General features: G+C 39.7%; 1 protein-coding gene across 1 annotated transcript in view; it reads right to left on the bottom strand.

Annotated features, from left to right (window-relative positions):
- The window catches only part of cdh13 (cadherin 13, H-cadherin (heart)), a 318397-nt gene that overhangs the window by 153834 nt on the left and 142097 nt on the right, over window positions 1-22466 (bottom strand). The window contains exon 7 of the mRNA XM_051381597.1: window positions 13326-13470. Coding sequence (XP_051237557.1) covers window positions 13326-13470 — 145 coding nt within the window. The remainder of the gene's footprint in view (window positions 1-13325; window positions 13471-22466) is intronic.

Raw genomic sequence — 22466 nt, 5'->3', positions numbered from 1 at the left:
GAGATGAAATGGGTTGTGTGTTTCGTAACATCCATTGTTAAATAAGATAATACAAAAAAGCAATATCAATACTGTATATGATCTTTACCTGTCAATAATTATAAATAAAATATTCTGGGTTCAGTGGAGATGATGTTTCAGCCAATTGCTGCCTTAGTCTTTCGGGACTCGATTCAGATCCCAAAATTACCTCCAGTGCTCAAAACCATAAAAGCATTCATGGAGGCAATTAGAAGGTTCTCTGTTGTGTGTCTAGAACATAAATACTGCACCGTCTTTCCTCATGGGACTAAACAAACCAGTGCATTTCTTGATAAATGAATGCAGAAAAAGCAATTTTTATAAAGCTTCAGGGAAATACGACTCTGACAGCATTCTATTTTTATCAAGCGCTATATGTTTTATTTTCATCGCTAAACCATTTTTCAAGCTGTCAGAGAGAAAATAAAAATAAATGAAGAGAAGAAAAGAAACACACCCAAATCCATCTCGCCATCACTTCACATGGCTACACCCATCTCAAACCTCTCATCAATATAGCCATCCCTCTATAACAGGTAGTTACTGCTGCGTGAGCTTCTCTCAAGCACTTGTCTTTCACATTGTCCCACTCTTATTGATTTCTGTCCACGTCCTCGTTACTCAGTGGTAAAATGTCATACGAAACACAAATTCCTTTGCTTACAGGTGATGTGATATGATATTGAGGGTTTGACAATTCCATTACTGTTGCTACCGTACAGCATGTACTTTGACAAGATTGGTGACCACATGATAACAACTCACCACAGTGGTGACAAGACCATGTAATTCCTGACTGATGGATACATCTCTTTGCCCTGCAGAGCTGATTACAGCAGAAAATGCACAGCAGGCCGCTGCCTTGTTCTCATGTGTGAACGTTGTCATCTCTGCTTGTCTGACAATCCCAGATCAATACTCAATCAAAGAGTTTTTTGCTTTCGGCTGATCTGTTGCTCCTCGGCGTGAAAGCCCAGGAACCAAGCGGTGGACCGCTTGCTGTCAGATAGAAAAATAAAAGACAGAACTGTTGCAGAAGATGAGAGAGGAAGGGAGAGCAAGACTAGGCAGAGGAGATTCTCAGTGACCGTGTACAGTACAGCTCCCCTCAAACACAGCGGGATGCAGCAGTAATTTGGAATAAGTAGGAGATAGTGCAGAGGGAGAGTGACAGGCCGACTAGATGGAGGAGGCTGTCTCTTCCAATCATATTCCCATCAGTACGCTGTGCCCAGATCAGTGTCTTAATGAAGGAACTGAAGTGCCATACTGCTTAGAAGAAGAAGAGAATAAAGCTCTTTGTGAGACAGCTTCTACGCTAGTTCAAACACCGCGATATCATTGCTGGCTCATTTAGGTCAGTCAGGGTGATGGATATATATAATTATGAGCCTATTTGGAATCCTTTTGACATTTCTACATTCAGTGAAAAGACAAAACCTTAGGTCCCCATTTCTTCTTCTTTAGAGATGTCCTTAGAGTAAACAAGCTATAAATACACAGTTCTTTCATTTTCCATTTGCTCCAAAGCTTCACTCTTGTAGTAATTATCAACAATATGGTGAAAGATGAGAAAGACACCAGGATATCAAATGGAGATATGCAGTAATGATAGGGAGTAAGACTCCATTTTTATGACCTATAGGCTATCTAGATGTCTATTAGTGAAGCTGTATGGAGCACTTACCCAGGATCAGTTTCAGTTTTGTGGTTACGGCAGATTGAATTATGGAGGAAGCGTCTGCACTATGAGGGTTCATAACAAAAGATCTGGATACACTGATCCTCGGCCAAGTCTTTGGTCTTTTTTTATTTGAAACAACAAGACTCAGAGTCTCTCAGAGAGTTGAGCTAACAGCATGCTAACATGCTCAAAGCATGCTGATGTTTAGCAGGTATATTGTACATGTCAGGATGCCAACATTTACTTAGATTTGTAACATTTTGTTTTGTCTGTAGATGCCTTTTCATCTGATAGGGCAGCTCTAGGTGGACATATGCAAAAAAACGGCCACAAGATGGATTCAAACCCATGGGGCACCAGCTCTACCAGGTGATCTACCAGTGTGTCCCTTCTGTGGATGTTTAACAGATTAGCCATTAAGTACAATATGTAACAGTTAAACCCTTGCCCTAAGATAATATAAGTATTGAATTAATTGAAATTTTGACCTGGTGATAGCGCAGGATGAAAAGTCAGAAGATCATCAAATTGATTGCAATTCATTCTGAGGGGGACATACATGTGTGTACCGAATTCCACAGCAATCCATCCAACAGTTGTTGAGACATTTCACTCAAAAACAAAAAATGTGAACCTGCTGTTGGCACAAGATCAGGCCATCACCAAGACAGAGGTTGTTTCGGTACGATGGATATGTGTACAACATTTCATGTCAATCTGTCCAGTAGTGGTTGAGATATTTGAGTCCAGAGCAAAGTGGTAGACAGACTGACCAATCAACTGGGAAAATCAAAAGAAGGGAACTTTGTACTTTTAAAAAGCTGTAACCTTAGTAAAACCCCGCTTGATTTAACTCTTTAATTGTGTCCTTCAGGGTCAGTATTGACCGGAGGGACAATTAAAGTGACCAAAAACTCTATGTACACATGGGGCATGCAAGTATTATCCTAAGACAGACTTGAAAAAATGTAAACCATTCTTTTACTTACACAAAGTAAAGTGATAAAAAGTGCTAAATCACAACCAGAAAACTGCACATTTCATAATTCACTATCTGATGAGAAAGTCTCCCCTTGGAAACCCTTTAAAAAGCTGACTTTTGGGGAACTAGTTTCTGATAAAGAAGGGCTATGATGGCTGGGATCGGTCTTGTGAAACAAAGAGGGGAGATAATCTAAATTGGAGAACCTGAAATGCAATGGGGGTTTTGGAAGGGGCAACGGCTGTCTTTCCTTGTCAGGGAGGGGGAAAGGAAATAGGGCGATGGGGAAAGATTGGTTTGTCTGTTTGACTCTGAGGGGTTTGGGAGTGTGTGTGTGTGTGTGTGTGTGTGTGTGTGTGTGTGTGTGTGTGTGTGTGTGTGTGTGTGTGTGTGTGTGTGTGTGTGTGTGTGTGTGTGTGTGAATGAGAGGAGCAGGTCCCTGCCGAGCCGGAGAGAGGGACAGATAATCAAGCCTGAGTTGATATGGGACTTTGTGTAGGGGCAAAGGAGAATAGAAACTATTTAATAGATTAGCAGCACTCAAGTAGTGGAACGGCCACCAGGGAAGCCAAGAGTTGAGCCATTGTCACACCTTAAATTCCCAATCCTCTATACACCTTTATACAACTATACTTTTGGGGCTTCACATTCTGCTTTTGGGCAAGTCTCTCTTGCTGAAATTAGGAATAAATTCTCATCTACATAACACTTGTGCATGACAAGGAGAAGAGAGAGAGGCGGAGGGAGAAAAAGTGTGACAGAAGGCTGAGAGAGAGAAAGATGGACGTTGATGCTATTTAGCTTTGGAATGACGCAGGGAATCACATAATGCCCACAAGGGAGCAAAATAATTTACTCCACCCCACAGAAATGTATTCAAATAAAGTTCTATTCACATATATTCAGATCAAATCACTGTTGAAAATATAGCCCATTTAGAATGCAATTTTTTCCTCTCAGTGGTGTAATGCATATCGCTCCCTATGGTAATTCAAAAGAAGATAGCTCAGTTAAGAAGGCTCAGGAAAATCAATGATGCCTTACTGGAGAAAAGAGACAGATGCATATAAATGAGTGAGTTTCTCACTGGATTGAAGCATGAATTTCTATCCACTGGCCATAAGGACTAGATTATGTTTCACTGATATGTTCACAATGCAAATCCTCTCACTTTCAATCACTTATTCAGCATACAAAGTTTAATTTGAAAATGTCACTGGCACACCATCTAATAACTTTCAGTTTCGACACTGCAACTCACCGAGACTAAACATGAGTCACCAAGTAATTAGAGGAAAATAAAAGTTGACCAGGTGGGCTTATTACTTCACTGAACCAAATAGCATCATGTACATACACATACATAAGTGCAAGGGGGTGGGGGGGAACTCATTTATCCTAACACAACAATGCCCTGGAGTTAATTGGGAGGCAGCCTCAGTAGATACCTTGGACATTAATTTGCCAGGCTTTCTCAGTCTGACAAGCTGATAATGAGGAATTGTGGGACATTGGTTCACCTGTTGGACAGACTGTTATCCAGCTAACAAAGGGAGGGAGAGAGAGAGAGAGAGAGAAAGAGATGGAGAGAGAGGAAGTTAAAGGCAGAGACAGAGACCATAATGGGACAAATGGGCACCATCATGCTACAAATTACCTGCCAGTTTTGGTGTAATCTCTCAGTTGAATCATTATCTATCTCCTGAATCAATCTCTTCCTTGCCTTCTCTGCACCCACTGACTACTGTTGGCATCAAACCAACCCTCTGCCTCAACATCTTCCACTAGCCCTTCCCAAACCTACTCCAGGTATCAGTGCTAACAATTATCTATTGATGTTGTTTAACTTTTTTTTGCTGAGGATTTTCTTTGGCATGCTGACAGGTGCAGACAAGTGATGGGTGCTTCTAGACAAGTGTCTTCCCACAGAATGTCCTCCTTAGACCCCATTTTTGTGATGGCATATGTTGTTGTTTTTTTGGTGAATTGACTGTGCCAGTGTGGGAGGAGCACTGGAAGGTGTGTCAGTCGCATTGACTGCAATTTATATGTCAAGGATGACTGAGGGTTATTTTTATGCCTCTGGCCTGTTTGGAACAGGTGGCAGATGGTGAAATCCTGTTTTGTTCAGGTGTAACTAATAACAATAAGGATGATTCTGCTCCATTTAAGTGTCCCAGTAAGCCATTTTAGTAAGCCAGCATGCACAATGTCAGGACCCTAGAAATAGCTCACCAAAATGCCTTCACTAATTATACTAGTGCTTTTAATATGGCAAGCATTTACTGTATCATGATAAAATTACATGTGATGTGATGGAAGTTTTTATCAACATTTACCAGCCCTAAGCTGTATTCATCCAGCCTGTGTGTGTGTGTGTGTGTGTGTGTGTGTGTGTGTGTGTGTGTGTGTGTGTATGTGTATGTATATGTGTGTATGTGCGTGTGTGAGAGCAGAGAGCAGAGCAGAACAGCAGACCAGATCCATCCCTCTCTCCCTTCACAGCAGGAACTCAGGCCTTAATTACCTCTGATATAAACACAAATTAGTCTGGAACACAAACAGAGACTCAGCAATGAGTAATATCTTCATTTATACCCCATCATGTCCAATTACATAAGATATATCACCTAGATGCTAGGTTTAACTTGTCTGCATGACGTTGGTAGAGGAAAGATAAACATAAATTGCCAAAAACATGACAGCCTAACACAGTCATTTTCCAGCAGCACACCATTCCATCCCTAAAATTTAGATCAAACGATTCTCTCTCTGCGGATCCACTGACAATATGCATGACTTTTAGTGATGTTACTGTTTTGTTGATGTTGCCACAATTACTCCCAAGTGACTCTCAAAACAAATGGAGGAGTGAAAAGAGGTATGTGACATGGTGGAAACAGTTTACCATGCCTACGCAGGGATGAGAAATAACTTGTTCTCTCGATTAGGAGTAGTTTAGATAGTTTCACCTGTCCTGAAGTGATACTCTAAAATACATCTTATCTGACAGGACAGGTGATTTTGGATGTTTCAGCCCAAACTACAAATTATGAACACAGTCCTGTTTACCATATTGCAGCCCACTCGACTTTTGTTTCCGTCCATCGTGACTTAAAAATGAACTGACACTTGCTTAAATTATGTAATTATGTTACAGTGAGAGGCAACTCTGCAGCATTAACATCACATTCATTTTTTCAAATTAATCTGCACCAAACTGTATTATCATACAAAGAATGACATTAACATTAATTGCATTATTTTTTTCAATGTCATGGATTTTACTTTAACTTAAACAGCTCAGTTCACCAATACAACTCAAACTGTATGTATTAGCGAGTGTCTCACATGAAATATTCAGTTGATTTTAATGTGGAAAAATGCTAATGTAATACAGGAAAGAGAATCCCACCAATGAGCCACACAGTTGCTGTGGTGACATGTTTCCTTTATTATAATGAACATAGCACTGGCACTATAGGTTATTTTAAGGTCGGTCCCCCGTACATAGTCTTGCTGCTGTTAATACTCACTAGAGCACAAAATATATTCATTTTTCACTGAAACTAGCCCCCCCCCCACCAAAGAAAAGATTTTATTCTTCAGTGGAAATGATTGAGTTTGGGCCTGTGTGCAACAGACACGGATGGGAAATTGTAAAGTACTGACAGATAGGCTAACGCGTTTTTGGTTTTGGCCAATTCATGGTGTTTGTTACCATGAAGAAAATATAAAATAACACCGGCCTTGTTCTTGCAGTTGTTGTCAGTTGGGATGTTTTCTTATTCATGACATATTCAGAGAGAATAAATGAAGCATTGTCAACAAAACACAGATATCATTGCAAGTCATCAACTCTCTGGTCCAAACTTGATTTGAAAAAGTTATGATGTGGTCCAGCCCCTGGTGAGGTGGGGGCGAAAGCAAGTCAATACCCATAGTTATGAAAAAGTAAGTTGACAGGGCAAAGATGGAGAGAATAGCAAAACAGCAAATATGGGGGAGTAAGGAGAAAAAGGGAGTTGGATAGCGTGTACACAAAGCCCAAGGGAATGCAGGGCATGAAGGAAAAAGAGAACGGGAGAGATAAAGAGGGATAGAGAAAAAAAATGAAGAGTGGAGGAGTAAACAGAGAGGAAGGAGAGGGCTTGCCAGGAGACTCAGGCTTTGGCTGCCTTTGTTATCAGTTTGCACAGAAATGTCAGAGCACTGTGACATTCTCCCCTACAGCTTCCCCTGCTGCCCATCCACTACTGTATAACACACACACTGCGCTGCAACAGATCTCTCTCATGCACACACACACACACACACACACACACACACACACACACACACACACACACACACATTGTGGAAGAGCACATATTCTCTCAAAAAAGCGTGAACACATACAACACACACGACATACAATTTAACTTAATTTATACACTCATGCATGCTTTAAAGGGCTGTATAGAGTTTTTGTTTTTTGAAGACAGCATTGGTTGAAGGTTTTGTAGCCATAAGAGAGAGAGAGGCAGGGAGACACAACAAAAAATAAAATGACACTTCAAAATAAGAGTTCTTTCAGAAAACAGGTATTCCCATAACTTGCATAATTTAACTGTGAAAAAAACACGAGTTAGACAAAGTAAAAAATCTTCAGTTAGTTAAATATGTTAATAAATGTTAAAACCCAAACAAGATCTGAAACAGAAAAAAGAAAAAAAAGTTTGTGATACATTTTGCTGTAGTAAAAGGCGAGTCAAAAGTTCAACAATTAATTTTGGTGAACTCTCAATACAGTTTGGTCTCTTGGACCTTGGAGATAAGGATATCCGCAGACTACAACATTAGCTGCAAGGAAATCATTTTTTAACACAGGGATTTATGAAACAGGATTTTTTTTTCTCTTTTCTGTGGTGAAAGAGGAGCACTCCCTTTTCTCTGGTGGGCAACCCTTCACTCCTTTGGGTCTTGCTCACGTGGTTCTAGCTGTCTTTACCTGGCTTGCCTTCCAGGGATTTATTATTATGCACACAATCCCTTGATTTGAAACAAAGCCAAGTTAAGAAATGTGACTATATTTTTTAAACATATGCTCCATGTTCCATAGGTGAATATAGTGGGAGGGAACAAGGTCACCCTCATCTAGTATAACTTTATAGACAGCTTCCACACGTTTTTTTTAAACAATGTCTCTAACTGCATGTTTGTGCCAGGGGTTGTTCATAGTCTTGAACCCACAGAGAATTATGGAAATTTATGGAGTTTTATAGCAAGTTTAAGCCAAGTAGAAACCTCCGTGGCTGGCATGAAACCAATATAGAATTGCCAAAAACTGCAGTTCCTCAAATGGCCACAAGGCTGGCTGCAGACGTGATCAATCTCTATAAGGCCCCATATTACAATGCCCAACTTTACAGCAGAAATAAAGTTGCTTATTGTTTACTGGTACAAAAAGCTATAGCTAAATCCCCTGTTCATGACAACTGTACATGGGTAGAATTTTTTATATAGCTCACCTGTTTAAATTATATTAAGGCTTAAAGTTATGCATAATTAACAGCGTGGCTGCTTTTAATGACAGGTGAGTGCAGTCACAGGCGGTTGGTTTCAGTAACCAGGCTTCATTTAGCCTGCCTCAGCTACACCGACACAAGATTGCCAACATGGCAACGGCCAGAGCCACCACACTGAGGGGCTGTCAGCAGGGTGACCTCACAGAGGCCAGGTCTGTTTTTAATTATACAGTCTATGGTTTCAGCGTATTGTCTATCACAGAGCCAGATATTTCCCTCAGAGCTGAAACCAGGGAGAACATTGGACTTAGATTTACCAGGTAGCCAGAAACATGACTCCAAATGAATGATAATGTTATTCTGTATCTGCTGAATGTGTAAATATAGGCAACTGTTCACCATATCGAGCTGAAGGTGTACATAACTATCTGACTTTGTTGTCGGTTTGTTTGTTTACAAGGCATTGCATTACTTAGTGGACCATTTCAAATATGACATATCCCTTTGTTGCTGGTTGCTTTATATAATAACCATGAACATTGCTGACAGCAAGCATGGGTAGATGGCTGCCTATCTGTGCATCTATGTATAATCTACTACTTTTGACCAGGAAACCTAATGGGAACTGACAGGGTGTTAAATATAATTTGAATGATTGATTTATTGCTAGACAGATCATTGAAGCTGAACTGACATGTTGGCTAAGTAGACTATTTAGTACACAGATTTGCAGGCATATGCAAGAAACACAGTCTTCAGAGCATGCATCCTTCATCTTATCTCTGAGCTCAATTAGATCTGGCATCCATGGCAACTAAAGTGCCAAGGAGCTGTCAGATGATACCATACTGAGAATAAAATCAAACTTCAGTTCATTTTGTTTTGCTCACTTTGGTTTATTCAACAAGGCTATAATCCACTCAGGAAGATGGCAGCTTACAGGAAGCTCGGGGTTATAAGAGCATTTACTGAGTGTCTTTGATACTGATATATATAAAAAAATAAAATAAAATAAAGGAAACAGTATCAAATAATTGCATATAAAGCCAAATTCAATTCTATCACGTCAAGCAAGAAGGTCTCTGGTGGATGATATCAGATCTAGCCCAGTAATGTAAAATGAGTTTTTTTAAAAATGTATTGGTGCTGAGCTTGCAGAAGTCAGAGTTAACTTGTCTACTAAACAGAGTTAGGGCTAAAAACTACTATGATGATTCAGGCGTTTTGTGAGGTCTGGCCCTCACTTGGGCCAAACCAATAAGAGATTTTCCTGCTGGGGATTTGTCATATTTCCGATTGGCTCCCATTGGGCTTCTTTTCTGGCTTATGTGGTTAAAAACACTATGTAAGCAGGTAAGGCTGCATGGGCTCTATGATTGTGAGTGCTAAACTGTAGACAGTTACAGTAAAAACACACAATCTCTGAATTAGGTCAGAAACCCACATAATCAAAATCATATATGTAAGCATGGAATGAACAGCCAATTGCCTGACAATTGAATTCTGTTATTTCAGTTCTCTCACCGCAGGATCAAAACATCACGTTGCACTTTCTATCTTGACTGTATTATGCTGACAAGATTCAACTGTGCAAGTTTGTCAGCCTATTATCCTGTTCTGTATAGCCAGTAATGACATGCTGTTGCTTACCTAATACATACCATCGCATAAGCAATGTCTGCATTAGCAATTCATAACACAAGTTCAGCATGAAGTTGACAACCGCTCAAAATGTCTCTATGGGAAGCTGTCGGTGTTTGAGTATGTGTGTGTGTGTGTGTGTGTGTGTGTGTTTGTTTGTCTTTACTCTGCCTGCCTGTTGACTGATCCCTCTTATCTGTGAAGCTCTGTTGGTGATTATGTTTATTTTATTTAAGAAGGGACAATGCACATTAATTAACATGAGCACTTGGGTCCATCATGGATATATGCCAGATTTAGCCATACAAGCTAATTTTCATCTGCAGTCCCTGAAGTCCATTTTACAGTTTTTGTCTGTTGGCCTTTTTTTTTTGTGCTAATGATGTGAGAACAAACATAGTGAGGGCTGTGGTAGAAATCTGCAGTAGTTTTTTTATTTTCCAGTCCGTGATATCTACCTCTAACCACCTGACTGGGACCTACATTCAACAGAGGTTTTTCTCCAAACAATCCGTATGCTGCAACATGTTTGCCCTTAAGACACTTGACAGCTAGACCTGAGGGTCTCTTTTTTCCAGTGAATCAGTGGAACACAGTTCAAGGTGAACAGCAGGAGCACACAGGGCGAAGCAACTGATTTTCGCTAATGTCGTCATGAGCACCATGTGGTGCAACTATGGAAACCTTGTGGGATGAAGAAGAGTAATTTCAGTAGGTGTGGTAGGAACTGGCAGTAATAGAAAAAGCAAATCAAATCACCACCTCCTTCCTTCAAAAGGCAGTGCAGTCTCTCTTAAATGTCCAGAGCAGGTATACCACAGAACCCCATCAATAAAGAAACCAATTTAATATTGTAGGTGCAGAAATGTAAATCCAGATCCATCAGCTTATGTAGGAATCTATTCAACAATAAGAGCCTAAGAGAATTTGGCAGTGAACAGCAACACACAGTTTGTCCAGGATGCAACCACCTACATATTTCGCACCCAAGCATCATGTCACATATAACCATTGTATGGTGGATGACAGTCATTCACACCACAGTTGAATTTTCATTTCCCCTGCTTTAAAGACTGCATCGTCGGGACACACAACTCAGCTTGTCTAAAGGTGGCATTAGGTTAGAAAAGTAGAACTTTCCTGAAATAGAAACACTGTACATTCAAACAGCATTTATTTATATCTCAGCCCAGTGAGGGCACACCTGTCACATTAAAATAACAGAGCAGTGACAGCAGTGACAACAGCTCAGAGAACCAAGAAAGAAGCTACGGTGACAAAGTGACAAATGCATCTAAGAGAACGTTAAGATTTAAACTAAAAGCCAGAGGTGAAGAGTCTTCTCAAAGGCTCTGCCAGCTTTGCCTCAGAATGATTCATTTTGAAGTACTTGACCATGAGATGGGATGCGGAGGAAAGTACAGTGCAGAGCCTCCTACCATAGTCCATAAAGTAACAATCTGTCAGTATATATCTATCATCAGAATCAGGTAACTGTCAAACAACTTGGCAATCGATTATATAAATGGTATTTTGCTTTCAAATTCCTTCTTCCAGAGAAGAGGAGAGGAGAGAAGGAGAAAAGGAAGTGAATGTTTTCTGTTCCTCTTCTCTTATTTCATAAATGTAGGAAAGACATTTTACTCAAGCATGTCTTTGTTGACCAATACATGTAAAAAAAAATCAGGCAATATTAGTATTAAAGTGAGGTGTGAAAAAGCACAAGAAAAATTATATGTTTCAAAATAAAAGCTTTTAAGGTGGATTTCCTCAGTGAGCTCTGGCTGATCTTTCCTCCTCTGATTAGACCAATTTCAGCTCATGCACTGAAACTACCAGTGGTCCTACACCTTACAGTTTCATGAGTATTTTATTCTTTATTTTATTTGTCAGGCTGATCCATAATTTGTAGCCACAATGACAAACTGTGTAGATTTGAAAAGGACATTAGAAGGCAACCTAAAATTGGTCATCCAGTAAAGCAACAACACCTCCAGGAATTCATTGTGTTGTAGTTGTAACATCACACACTTGAAGTTAAAGGCATGCTGACAACGCCTTGCTGAACACTGAAATGACAACCATATGACTGCAGGGACTCACAATCAGCCGATTGGCACAGTTAAATCTGTATCTACTGGATTCAGATTGAAGGATCCTGGCTGCCTTGTTGTAATGTCGTCAGGTACAAGTGTATACGCTAAAACACAGCTCCACACTTTTGGTAAGAAACACTTCTACTGGTATGATCAATCTTTTTTGTAATTTATTCTAGTGTGAGAGAGAGTGAGAGAAGGGAAGGGTGAAAAGGGGGTGTAGTAGGTGTTATAAGAGGGTATTTACTGCCAATGTGAGCATAGCATCTTTCAGGTTATTTTGATGTCATAAGATTTTGTGTGTAGAAAAATGGGACAATGTCAGTAAAAAGAAGAAATAGTTTTGTGGCTTTCAGCCCCTTCATGGCAGCACTATACAAAGGATCCATGAAGGGTAAGTAGTGGCGTGTAATGCTCTCTATCACAATGGCACAATATCTTCTCTGATAACACTTGGGAAATGCCAAAGTCATTTTCAATTTTCACAAAGTTTCTTAGAGTTACACCAACCTAACATTACTACAATTAACATCAACAACAAATTGTTACATGTTTCTTGTACAAAATGCTGTTATCAGATTCATGTTAGGGCTGTTGCGATATACTGGCATTGATTTTAGAAAATGAAATATTGATATCATGTTGGTCCAGAACCTCTTAAATAATTTCTGTTTCTTTCCATGTCCCCTTTGTGGTTACACAATTAGTGTAATTGTTCTGTTTGTATGCGTGTGTACAATTTTGATTACAGACTCTCTTATATTCAAGTGTAATTGATTTGCCAAAAAAAGAGACGAAATGCACAATAAAAATTTAATATAATAATTTGACTTATAGCATTATTCTTTTTAAAATTTTATATAGAATAATAATAAATAATCTTTAATAACTAGTGAAAATGTAAACGAAGCAAAAATATAACAAAATGTGTGCATGATGTTTGTGTTTGTGTTTTGTGTTAAAGGCTTAAATATGAATATGAATTGAATCTAATATTCATTATATACAGCCGAACAATAAGGTTGATCCTCGAGAGAAGCCGTTTGTCAGCTTGCCATTGAAACGTGTACACCCATGTGATTGGTGTCCTGAAATGATAAATATGTGGCCTCGAGATATATTGTAGGTCAGGTGCCTCTGCAACTTGAGAAGTTCAGTGCTCTCATGTTTATTTTATTATTAAGCCATGTACAATGAGCTTTTTACTTAATCCCCACAACAAGACATACAAACCCCTGGGCTCAGGACACAAATGTAGACATCATCATCAACACAACTGCACCTACGATCAGAGGACATCTCAGGTGCAGCAATCACAGCGTGTGTGATATTGCTGTCCAGCTAAATCCAATAACAGCCTCTCCTGGGTCCTTCAATTTAACAATGTCACCTACCTGTAGGGGATCCCTCAAGCACTTCTCCTGTGTAGCGTGTCTCTTTGAAGATGGGCCGGTTGTCATTTTGGTCAATGACAGTGATCACTAGTTGGGCCGGTCCCTCGACAACGTTTCCAGCTATGTCTGTGGTTGAAACTTCCAGCTGTGTGGATGAAAAGATAAAGGAGTTATATTCCAGATGAAGATGGTCTCCTGGGGGTAAGTCTTATTTGCAGTAATCTTCCTAAAACTGTAAGTGGCTGCTTCAAAATCTGCGCTGTTCTGCATCCGTCTACAAAAACATCCCACCTGTCCTTGAAAGAAAATACAGCCACAGTTAAAAAACGGACTTCATCTGAGCTCCAAACATCACGGCAAGTTGTCATCTAACTCTGCAAATGACAATGATGATTAAAAGCTGAATTTTTAACATTTGTCTTAAGACAGATAAACACAGTTGCAATTAGTCCATCTTTTTGCCAGTGAGTATCAATAATGAAATGATTTATTCCTGTATGCTTATAATAATTATATACAGCCGAACAATAAGGTTGATCCTCGAAAGAAGCCGTTTGAAATGATTTATTCCTGTATGCCTATAAAGTACCTGAGCATTTAATATTGGCTATACCATAACATTTGCTCTTAGATACCAATTTTTGTAGTTTTAACACCGGCCATGCAATCACTCAACCTCAAACATCCATAGAGCAGAAAGGAATGTGTTTGTGATTATCTGGTGGACTGTTTTCTTATTTCTCCTTAAACCTGACAGAATCGTGTCCTTGCATATGTATCCAGATTCCAGACTTCAGATTCCTTTACAGGCACCTACAGATGTACAGATAAAACCTGCAGTCAAGCCTATTAAGATTACTCATCTTCTCCTCCTCCTCCTCTCCACCTCTTTCACCTCGGCTATACCTCTACCAAGGGATCCTCCATCGGCCCACATCATATATTTATGCATTCAGCTTCTCCCTACTCTGCAGTATTGCAAGTCATCCCACCGGTTCACCTAGGGGACCGTGCAAGCTTAATAGAGTACAGTTAAAATATGCAAAATATCAATTCAGCAAACAAGCAGATTTTAATCCAGAGTGTTTAGTCAGCCTGCCTATTTCTCTGCTCTATTTAATTGATTTATACCTGCCCAAAACTTTGGAGTAAGGGCCTTCTTGTTGGGTTTTAACATGGACAATGGGCAGTAAAGATGTCTGCACCAAAAAGCTGTGAATGACGATTATCATCATAATGCCAAAATATTGTAAAAGAGGTGAATCTTGAAAACACTCAAAAACTAATAAGCTCATTCAGTATTTTTTTTTGTGCAACCTATTAGATGGCAAATGGAGCTTATAGATGGAAACTCACAACTCTCATTTCTCTAACACAATTTAAATAAACTGTCACACTGACACCATTCCTCAGACTTCTGACTGCCTCGGCTTAAACAATGATAAAAGGAAATGTCATTGCGGGGCAGTGATGTGCAGATTAATGGATGTATTTAATTTTAAAAGGACATGTGTTTTTAATGAGTGATGTTAAATCAATTGATGTCCTATACCATGAGAACGGATGTGATAATGATAATATCTGGAGACTGAACAGTGCCATATAAAATCTGCTTAAGCCATGCTAGTTATTCTGTGAGACTGAATTTAGGCACATTGGTGCTTTGAGCTAAATGCTATTGACAGCATGTTAACATGCTCGCAACGACAATGTTACCATGCGGGTGTTTATTGCTTACCATGTTCACCATTTGTTAATTAGCATTAAACAAAAAATAAAACTGATCATGAATGAATGTCACTGAATCACTGAATGTCATTGGTTTTGCAGGTACAGTATTGGACTAATGAAATCACCAAAGTCATGAGTGTCTGAACCAAAATTTCATGGCAATCTATTTAATAGTAGACATGTCACTACAAATGTCAACTGCATGGTGGTACTAGAGGAAAAGTCATGGGATCATCCTCTGCTGACCACAAATGTCTACACAAAAATTTAAGGCAATCCATCCAGGCAATAGTTTCTGAGATATTTCAGTCTGGACCAAACTGGTGGACCGACTGACCAACCTTATCATCTGCAAGCACAGCTGAAAATGTAAAGTGACACTTAAATCCCTATAGTTGAAGTATACCGGGATAAAAGATGCTCTCTGTATCATGGGTCTTATGTGCTGCGTCGTTGTTCAGTTGTTATGTTCTGTATAATAATACTAACACCAATATTGTGTTGACACAATTTTGAAACAATTGAAAAAAAGAAACAGTTTCAGGTTCAGCACAACTTTTTTTTTACACAGCGTTCACAATGCATAATGTTGGCTAAAAAAGTTACAGCTTGACTTCAAGCAGAACAATGGTGCTTTCCTGACTGATGCTGGCAGAATCCAAGACATGACTTGCTGCCTGTATTCTTAAAATAAAGTAGAATTCAAAACTTGCAGGAAAGCTTTTCCTTTAAGATGCTACATGTACTCATAGTAAAAAAAAAATAATTAGAAAAAAAAAAATTAAATACCCCTGACAAATTAGTAGACATTTTTTGGGTGTTACCAATGACACTAATTAAGGTTCTGTTCCATTTAGTGTCCGTTTCATCAGTCTTAATTAGTACCATTGCTAACACCTGTGTTTACCCTATTATTTAATGTCAAAATGTCTGCAGTAAAAAAAGGTCTACTGGGATGGCTTTATGTGATTACCATAAAAAAATGAAACCATAGTTGTCTGTTTTATTTACTGTAATTATACAAATGAAGGTCTCAGGAAGAATATGGCATTGATTGTAAAGCGTCATGTGTAGTACATTTGGGTACAATTAATGAACTGAGGCTACAGACTGGGAAAATACAGTACGCATTCGAAACTGTGCTTCAGCTTGCTAGTGAACAGACACATAATAGCCGCCTGTATGTTCCCACGCTAATTGGCACACGACTGGGATTGCCTCTGATATAATCTAAGCATATATGCTTCTAGAAATCCTATCTGCAGATGAGGCTACGCACTCCATGAAGTCAGCGATCTGTATCCTATAAAGACACCGTATGTAATGACATTACCTCCATTTTAATCTTAATCTGTGGCTAAAGAGATCACTTCACTTCCTTTATTAGCACTGGAGCAGGGCTGTAGAGATTCATCAGAGAAAGACAGCGAGCGAGAGAGGTTCCTACTTTATCTGTAGCATCACATTACCAGCCTTTCCTCTTCCTATCAGTAATGCATGACATCACGCAACCTCTCTATCACATGGGTCATCCCACTCCTCTCCTCCTATCTCACTCCTCTGTCTTCCACTTCCTTTGTCCTCCTATCTGTCCGTTACCATGGAGCCTGGAGCATATAGTGTAATGGTAGTAATGGCACACATGCAGCTGAACTAAGTGTTTTAGGTGTTAGGAGCCTAATGGTTTCATATATCATCTCATCCCTCTCTCTCTCTCTCTCTCTCTCTCTCTCTCTCTCTCTCTCTGCCTTGAGAATATACCATGGGAAGCTTTTCATGATAGAGACCATTCCCCCCTCTGTCTCCATTCAGCAGAACTGCTGACTCTCAACTAATGGTGTTCTCAACCCAATATGTATTTTCATCCAATCCACTGAACAGCTCTCACACACACACACACACACACACACACACACACACACACACACACAGGCTCACATACGCTAAGAGGCATACTATATGGTTGAAATATGCACAGTGATCTGCATGGAAAAATAATTACTGTCATATGCCAACAAGCATATGTACGCATGACTTACACTTACTCACACAAATCCCAACACACATTAATACATGCACACAGTCGAGCTTTTCTTCTCAGCATGTCTGAGCTGTAATGAGAGCATTAGCTGTGAGGTGCCTAGCATCAGATCATTTGAATGGGGGATCACACCAACAGCACAGCAATAACCTGTTTGGCAGATGGAGGGAATACATAATCAAACACATATGGTCTCATAGAAAAGAAAATGGTGTGATCTTTTAAACAAAGCCAGCCGTGAACAGCTTTGATTTGCACGACTTTCTTGGAGCTTCACGAGATAACATGCAAATATCTCCCCCCCGATTCCATACTACTTACAGTACATGTTGTAACTGGGTTTTCAGTGCATTCATGATGAAAATGTGAAATAATTTAGTATGCTCAAAGATATGCAGAGTAAATTGGCTTGGGTTTCGAGCGTGTGTTGATGGAAGCTATTGTACTATAATGTAATGCACGAGTAAAAGAAACTTGCAGTTCAAAAAAACTTGCAAATGGTGGTGAGACAGAAGTTCTATAATAAATGAAAAATATTTTTTTTTAAAAGAATGCTCTTTGTTAATTGTATTAGAGTGGTTCCAGAAATATTTAGTAAAATCCTGTTCCAACTGCTGATATTCTCAATGTTCTTCAACACAGAAACGATAATGTCACATTGCTTTATTTTTAGTTCACGACCATCGTTTTTAGTCATTTCAACTTTGTTTGGAGAAATTTATTTCATCAATTTGGTACAGTGAATCGCTCTGAATACTATACTAATAGCCTTGGCTGTTGCTGTGGAGAAAAAGCGAGCCCAAATTTTGAAGTTCTGTGCCCATCACCGAAAAATGTCTCTGTAGAAAATGAATGGGACTTTTACTTAGAGAACCAAAGGCTCCCTACCTCTCAGTTACTAAACAAATATTTAATAGAAAATAATAATCATGACTCTACTTACACTAGCTGAGCCAAAAACACAGAGAAGCAAAACAGACATTTTGCCTGAAGTGTATAAAAATGGTGTTAAATGGCTATCATATATATTTTTATACCTTATCTTAAAACCAAAATCTTTTACAAAGAACACTTTTCTTACCCTGAAGGCTTTATGAGAAAGAGGGTGTCTGATTAAACAGCTGTCCGTGCAACAATGGGAATATTGTTCAAATAGAACTTGGTAGAAGCAGTGTCTGTCCCCTCTTTACACTCATCTTGGCCTTGGTCTCCTCTAATAACTCTATTTGTACTTTTTGTATAAAGAAGCCTCATTGGTCCTCGTTGGATGGACATAAATCCTCACCTGTGCACCCTTCCTCTCCTCTTAGAGAGCTTTGCATAATGAAGGACTGCAGATAATATGTGTATGTGATTTTGTCTGTGCATGAATGACATAAAAAGGGTGAAAGAAAAAGCAAGTTTTTCAGGACATATACTGGCATTGTCTATTAGCATGTGGGGATATGTGAAATAAGGTCTTCTGAGACCCAATCAGCCTCCAGCATACCACACATATAAGTTATACTGCACATACTGCACACACCACCATCATCAGTCACTTCTACCTCTTGGGAACATCCAGCTCCTGAGAATCTAACAAAGTAAGGGAGAAGTCTCAAATGAATATGAGAAGATATATAAAGTATATAGTTATATCTTGTTTGGTTGTAAAATTTGCCTTAAATTTAAGTTAATGACCCTTTCTGCATCAATGTGCAAAGACAATGATCCAATCACGACGAGAGTGAGTGTGTGTTTGTGTGTATGTGGTTGGTTAGTGAGGGAAGTTTAAGTCAGACCCGGGGCACTGCATTCCTCACACGGCTCATCACTTGCCTGTTAGCAAAATGAGGAAGCTATTTTGCCTCGATCACGGATCATAGCGAAATATTTTCTCAAGTTGAAAATTAGCCTCTATGTGGCAGTGATTTCATTTGGAGGGAAAATTGCTTATTAAAGGCAGGGAGAATTGGAGAAGATGGGCCCTGCTCGAGCCAGATCAACGGCAGTCGGTCACAGGGGAGATGATAAACTCTGTGACCATTAGCTCTGTGTTTATTGGCTGACCTGGCCCCACCTTCAGCATGTACATCTGCGACTACGAGCCATCTTGTCTGTGAACATTACAGTTCTCAGTGAACACATCTCTCTCCTGCGGATTCTCTTTCCTCTCACTTTCCTTTTTGCCCTGAGACTGTGTCGGAGAAGCTTGAGCAGGGCAATTTTCTTTCAGAGCTGAGATCATTATCACACTGAGACATTGACACTTCTCCATGGTGTAGAGGTCACAGTTTATTTTACGGCGAGCTTTCATTCTAAATAAAGGCTGTGCTTAATCATTGTTCACGTGCTGCTCAAATAATTACTTATCATGACTGCACCATTTATTAATTATAATAAATTCCAGATGGATGCTATCTGGCTTCTACTGGTGCTGCTACAAAAGCATTTCCTCTAATTGACAAGTATTTCTATAGTCCAGACCTCATTCATAGATGTCTTTGGTGCAAGATAACTGTGGCTTGATCCTCTTCAGTGATCATTATTCAACACATGGTATGGTGATACATAAAAACACATACATGCTGACACACAGGCCAACATTGACAAGGGTGTGCAACTGTAACTGAACTGTTCAAGGGTGCATAAGCAACACTTTATTCTGCAATCCTTTGGCTTGCTTCAATTTAAATGTATAGTAGAACCAAACATGTCTTCTCCTTTCCTCGCCTCTCCTCTTCCTTCCTCTCCTCTTCCCTCCTCTCCTCTCCTCTGTCTCCAAGGATACCTCCAATTTTTGAGTTTTGAAAGGCCTTTGTGTCCAGATGAGACGCTGGGTTGATTACAGAGGAGGGATGCACTGTAGGCAGAGGTGTGAGCTGAAACCCCAGTCAATTGGGTGCTTGGCTTATTGTGGCAGAAGTAGAGGCAAAGGTAGCTGAGCTGGGGCGGCTTTATCACAGCTTTAAACACGTACAAGAATAGGAAGAGTGAAAGGGGAAGTAGAGAAAAGAGGCAGAGTCATGCATATGGAGGCGTCTCTGTTGCCTTCCACTGCCATCGCCTCATTTCACATTCACTCAGCATGCAGCTCCTCCTGAGCCATTCAAGTGGTCCTCCCTTTGCTGGGGTGGTGAATTCAAAGGGGCTCTGCCTGCCTGCCGTTTTCTTAAGATCCCAGTGAAACTGCTCTGCGGTAGCTCCAAGGTGAATAGTGCCCTGCACCTACCAAACACTCCTGTGGCTCAGCCTTTATCAGCAGGCTGCTCTCCACCTCACAGAACCCCGGTCCTGCCCTAACACAGTTCAGACAGTCCCCAGGAGGGAGAGCTTTCCCTCCCTCAAACTCTCCTCAGTGCTCCCCTGCGACACAGTAAGGGGGCATAATCTGATCACCGTGAAATTTGCTGAACTGCTTTACTGTGCAGCTCTAGCAAAGTGAGTTTGATTGGACAGATCAGTATGGAACCCGAGGGTGGGGCAGAAGCATCAAAGACTTTTATACAAAGACGTATATAAGTAAATCTTGACAACCTAATGATGGTGGGGAAGTTGGCAGTGCCATTGACCATTATAACTTAAACAGGGATCATGAAATATATGCTATTGAAAATGGCATTGTGTTTCTAGGAGTTTCTTGGTACAATATTTTTTTATTGAGCTAAAGACATCACAGAGAAACAGCTTAATTGCAGTTATTTTATTATGTTGCACCCACAGCCTGTATACTTGTGAAGAAACCTTTGTACGCCTCCTTCCGCAGTATAGCAGGGCGCGATAAAAGAGATATTCTCCCCATACTTTCCCAAAAGAATTTCTGCTCAAGGCATTAACTTCCCTTAGAAACACCCACTGGGACATATCCTTGTGTTAATCCACCGATCTTGTACACACCTGCTACATCCACCTTCAAACACTTGAATAATTCTATACCGATGAAATTAAGCCATGAAGCAAGCTGTCAAGAGGGAAGCAGAGCTAACAAGTGTGTTTCATGCTCTCACCATAGCTCTCTCTGTCTCCGTGGACATGGAAATACCAACTGGGATTTGTTTTCTGCTTTGGTGAAACATTTGTAGCCATGCTAGCGGCAACTCTCTAATGGTGAGTTCCCACCAAATGCGGATAAAATTATTAAAAGCGAGTAGATGAAATACAAAGTCAATGCAAAAGATTGCAAATTCATGTCCCCAGACAATGCATCCTAATAACTTTGTTGATCCACTGACCTTTCTTTTCTAATATTTTGTGCATCCCATTTCTATCAATGAGGGTAGGCTAAATAACAGAAACACCTCTATTATTCAACAGCACAACAAACTACATCACGCAAAATGATCATAAAGTTGAATCAGCACCTCACCTTTATTTTTATATAAGCACAACAGAAGGCAAATAATCCATATCATACACAATGGGGTACAAGGACAAGGTGTGCGTTTTACATTCACCTGCTAAAACCTGGCTACAGTCTAAAAATACATAATACATTTATCAAAATCTCCACAGCTAAAACCACATTATTTGACCCTTCTATCACTGTTGCAGTGATACATGCATTTGTTGTACAGTTGTATTTTTTTGGTACAAGATGTTCAGCTCAGTAAGTAATTTGTTTCAATTTGGCACACCCCATGACTCAAATAATTATCATATTCTATTACACTCTAATATGATCATAATAAGATTCCAAGTACTGGCTTGTTGCTAAGATATGAATATGGCCCTCCCTACATACAAAACTTTATATTAATGGAGAGTTTTGTTGAAACGGAAATCTCAGCATAGCTCTTCAAGTAATCAATGTTCGAGCAAGGAGCCCTAAATCTTTAAATGGATATGTGTATGCCTTGGTGGTTTAATTTGTAGTTAAGCCAGTGCTAATGATTTTAAAACCTGTATTACTCAACAGCATGAACATTTCCGAAAAAATTATTAAGATTATTTGAAAGAAATGTTAATGTGTTCTCCTGCAAACAAAACTGCTGTTGGGATACTGGATTGTGTTAGGTGTGGATTTATTTTTCTGTCTCTTATTCCAGAGTCACTGATCTGAAATGTTCCTCATTACATCAAAAGAAAAGAAGCCCTTGGAATGTCAAAGAAGATATAAATAGATGGTCTATGGAGGGAGAGAGATTGAACAAAAGATGGAAGGTGAAAAAGAGTGGGGGAGTTAAAAGTATAGAGAAGATAGAAAATGATAGAAAAGATCTTTCATTCAGCTGGCCGTCTGGCAAGATAAAAAATAATCCTGCTTCTGAAAGGCGTTGAAAGAGTCACAAAGGCTTTCCCTGGTGTATCACAGTACAAAATAGCCCCCCTCCTCTCCTAAGGTATAATTCAATCTCCTTTTGTCTGGCACAGGGTACTGTTTGGAGGGTCGG

This window comes from Dicentrarchus labrax, unplaced genomic scaffold (genome assembly GCF_905237075.1).
Source record: "Dicentrarchus labrax unplaced genomic scaffold, dlabrax2021, whole genome shotgun sequence".
NCBI classification, from domain to species: domain Eukaryota; kingdom Metazoa; phylum Chordata; class Actinopteri; family Moronidae; genus Dicentrarchus; species Dicentrarchus labrax.
The sequence above is the reverse complement of the archived record's forward strand: the minus strand, read 5'-3'. Positions and strand labels throughout refer to the sequence as shown.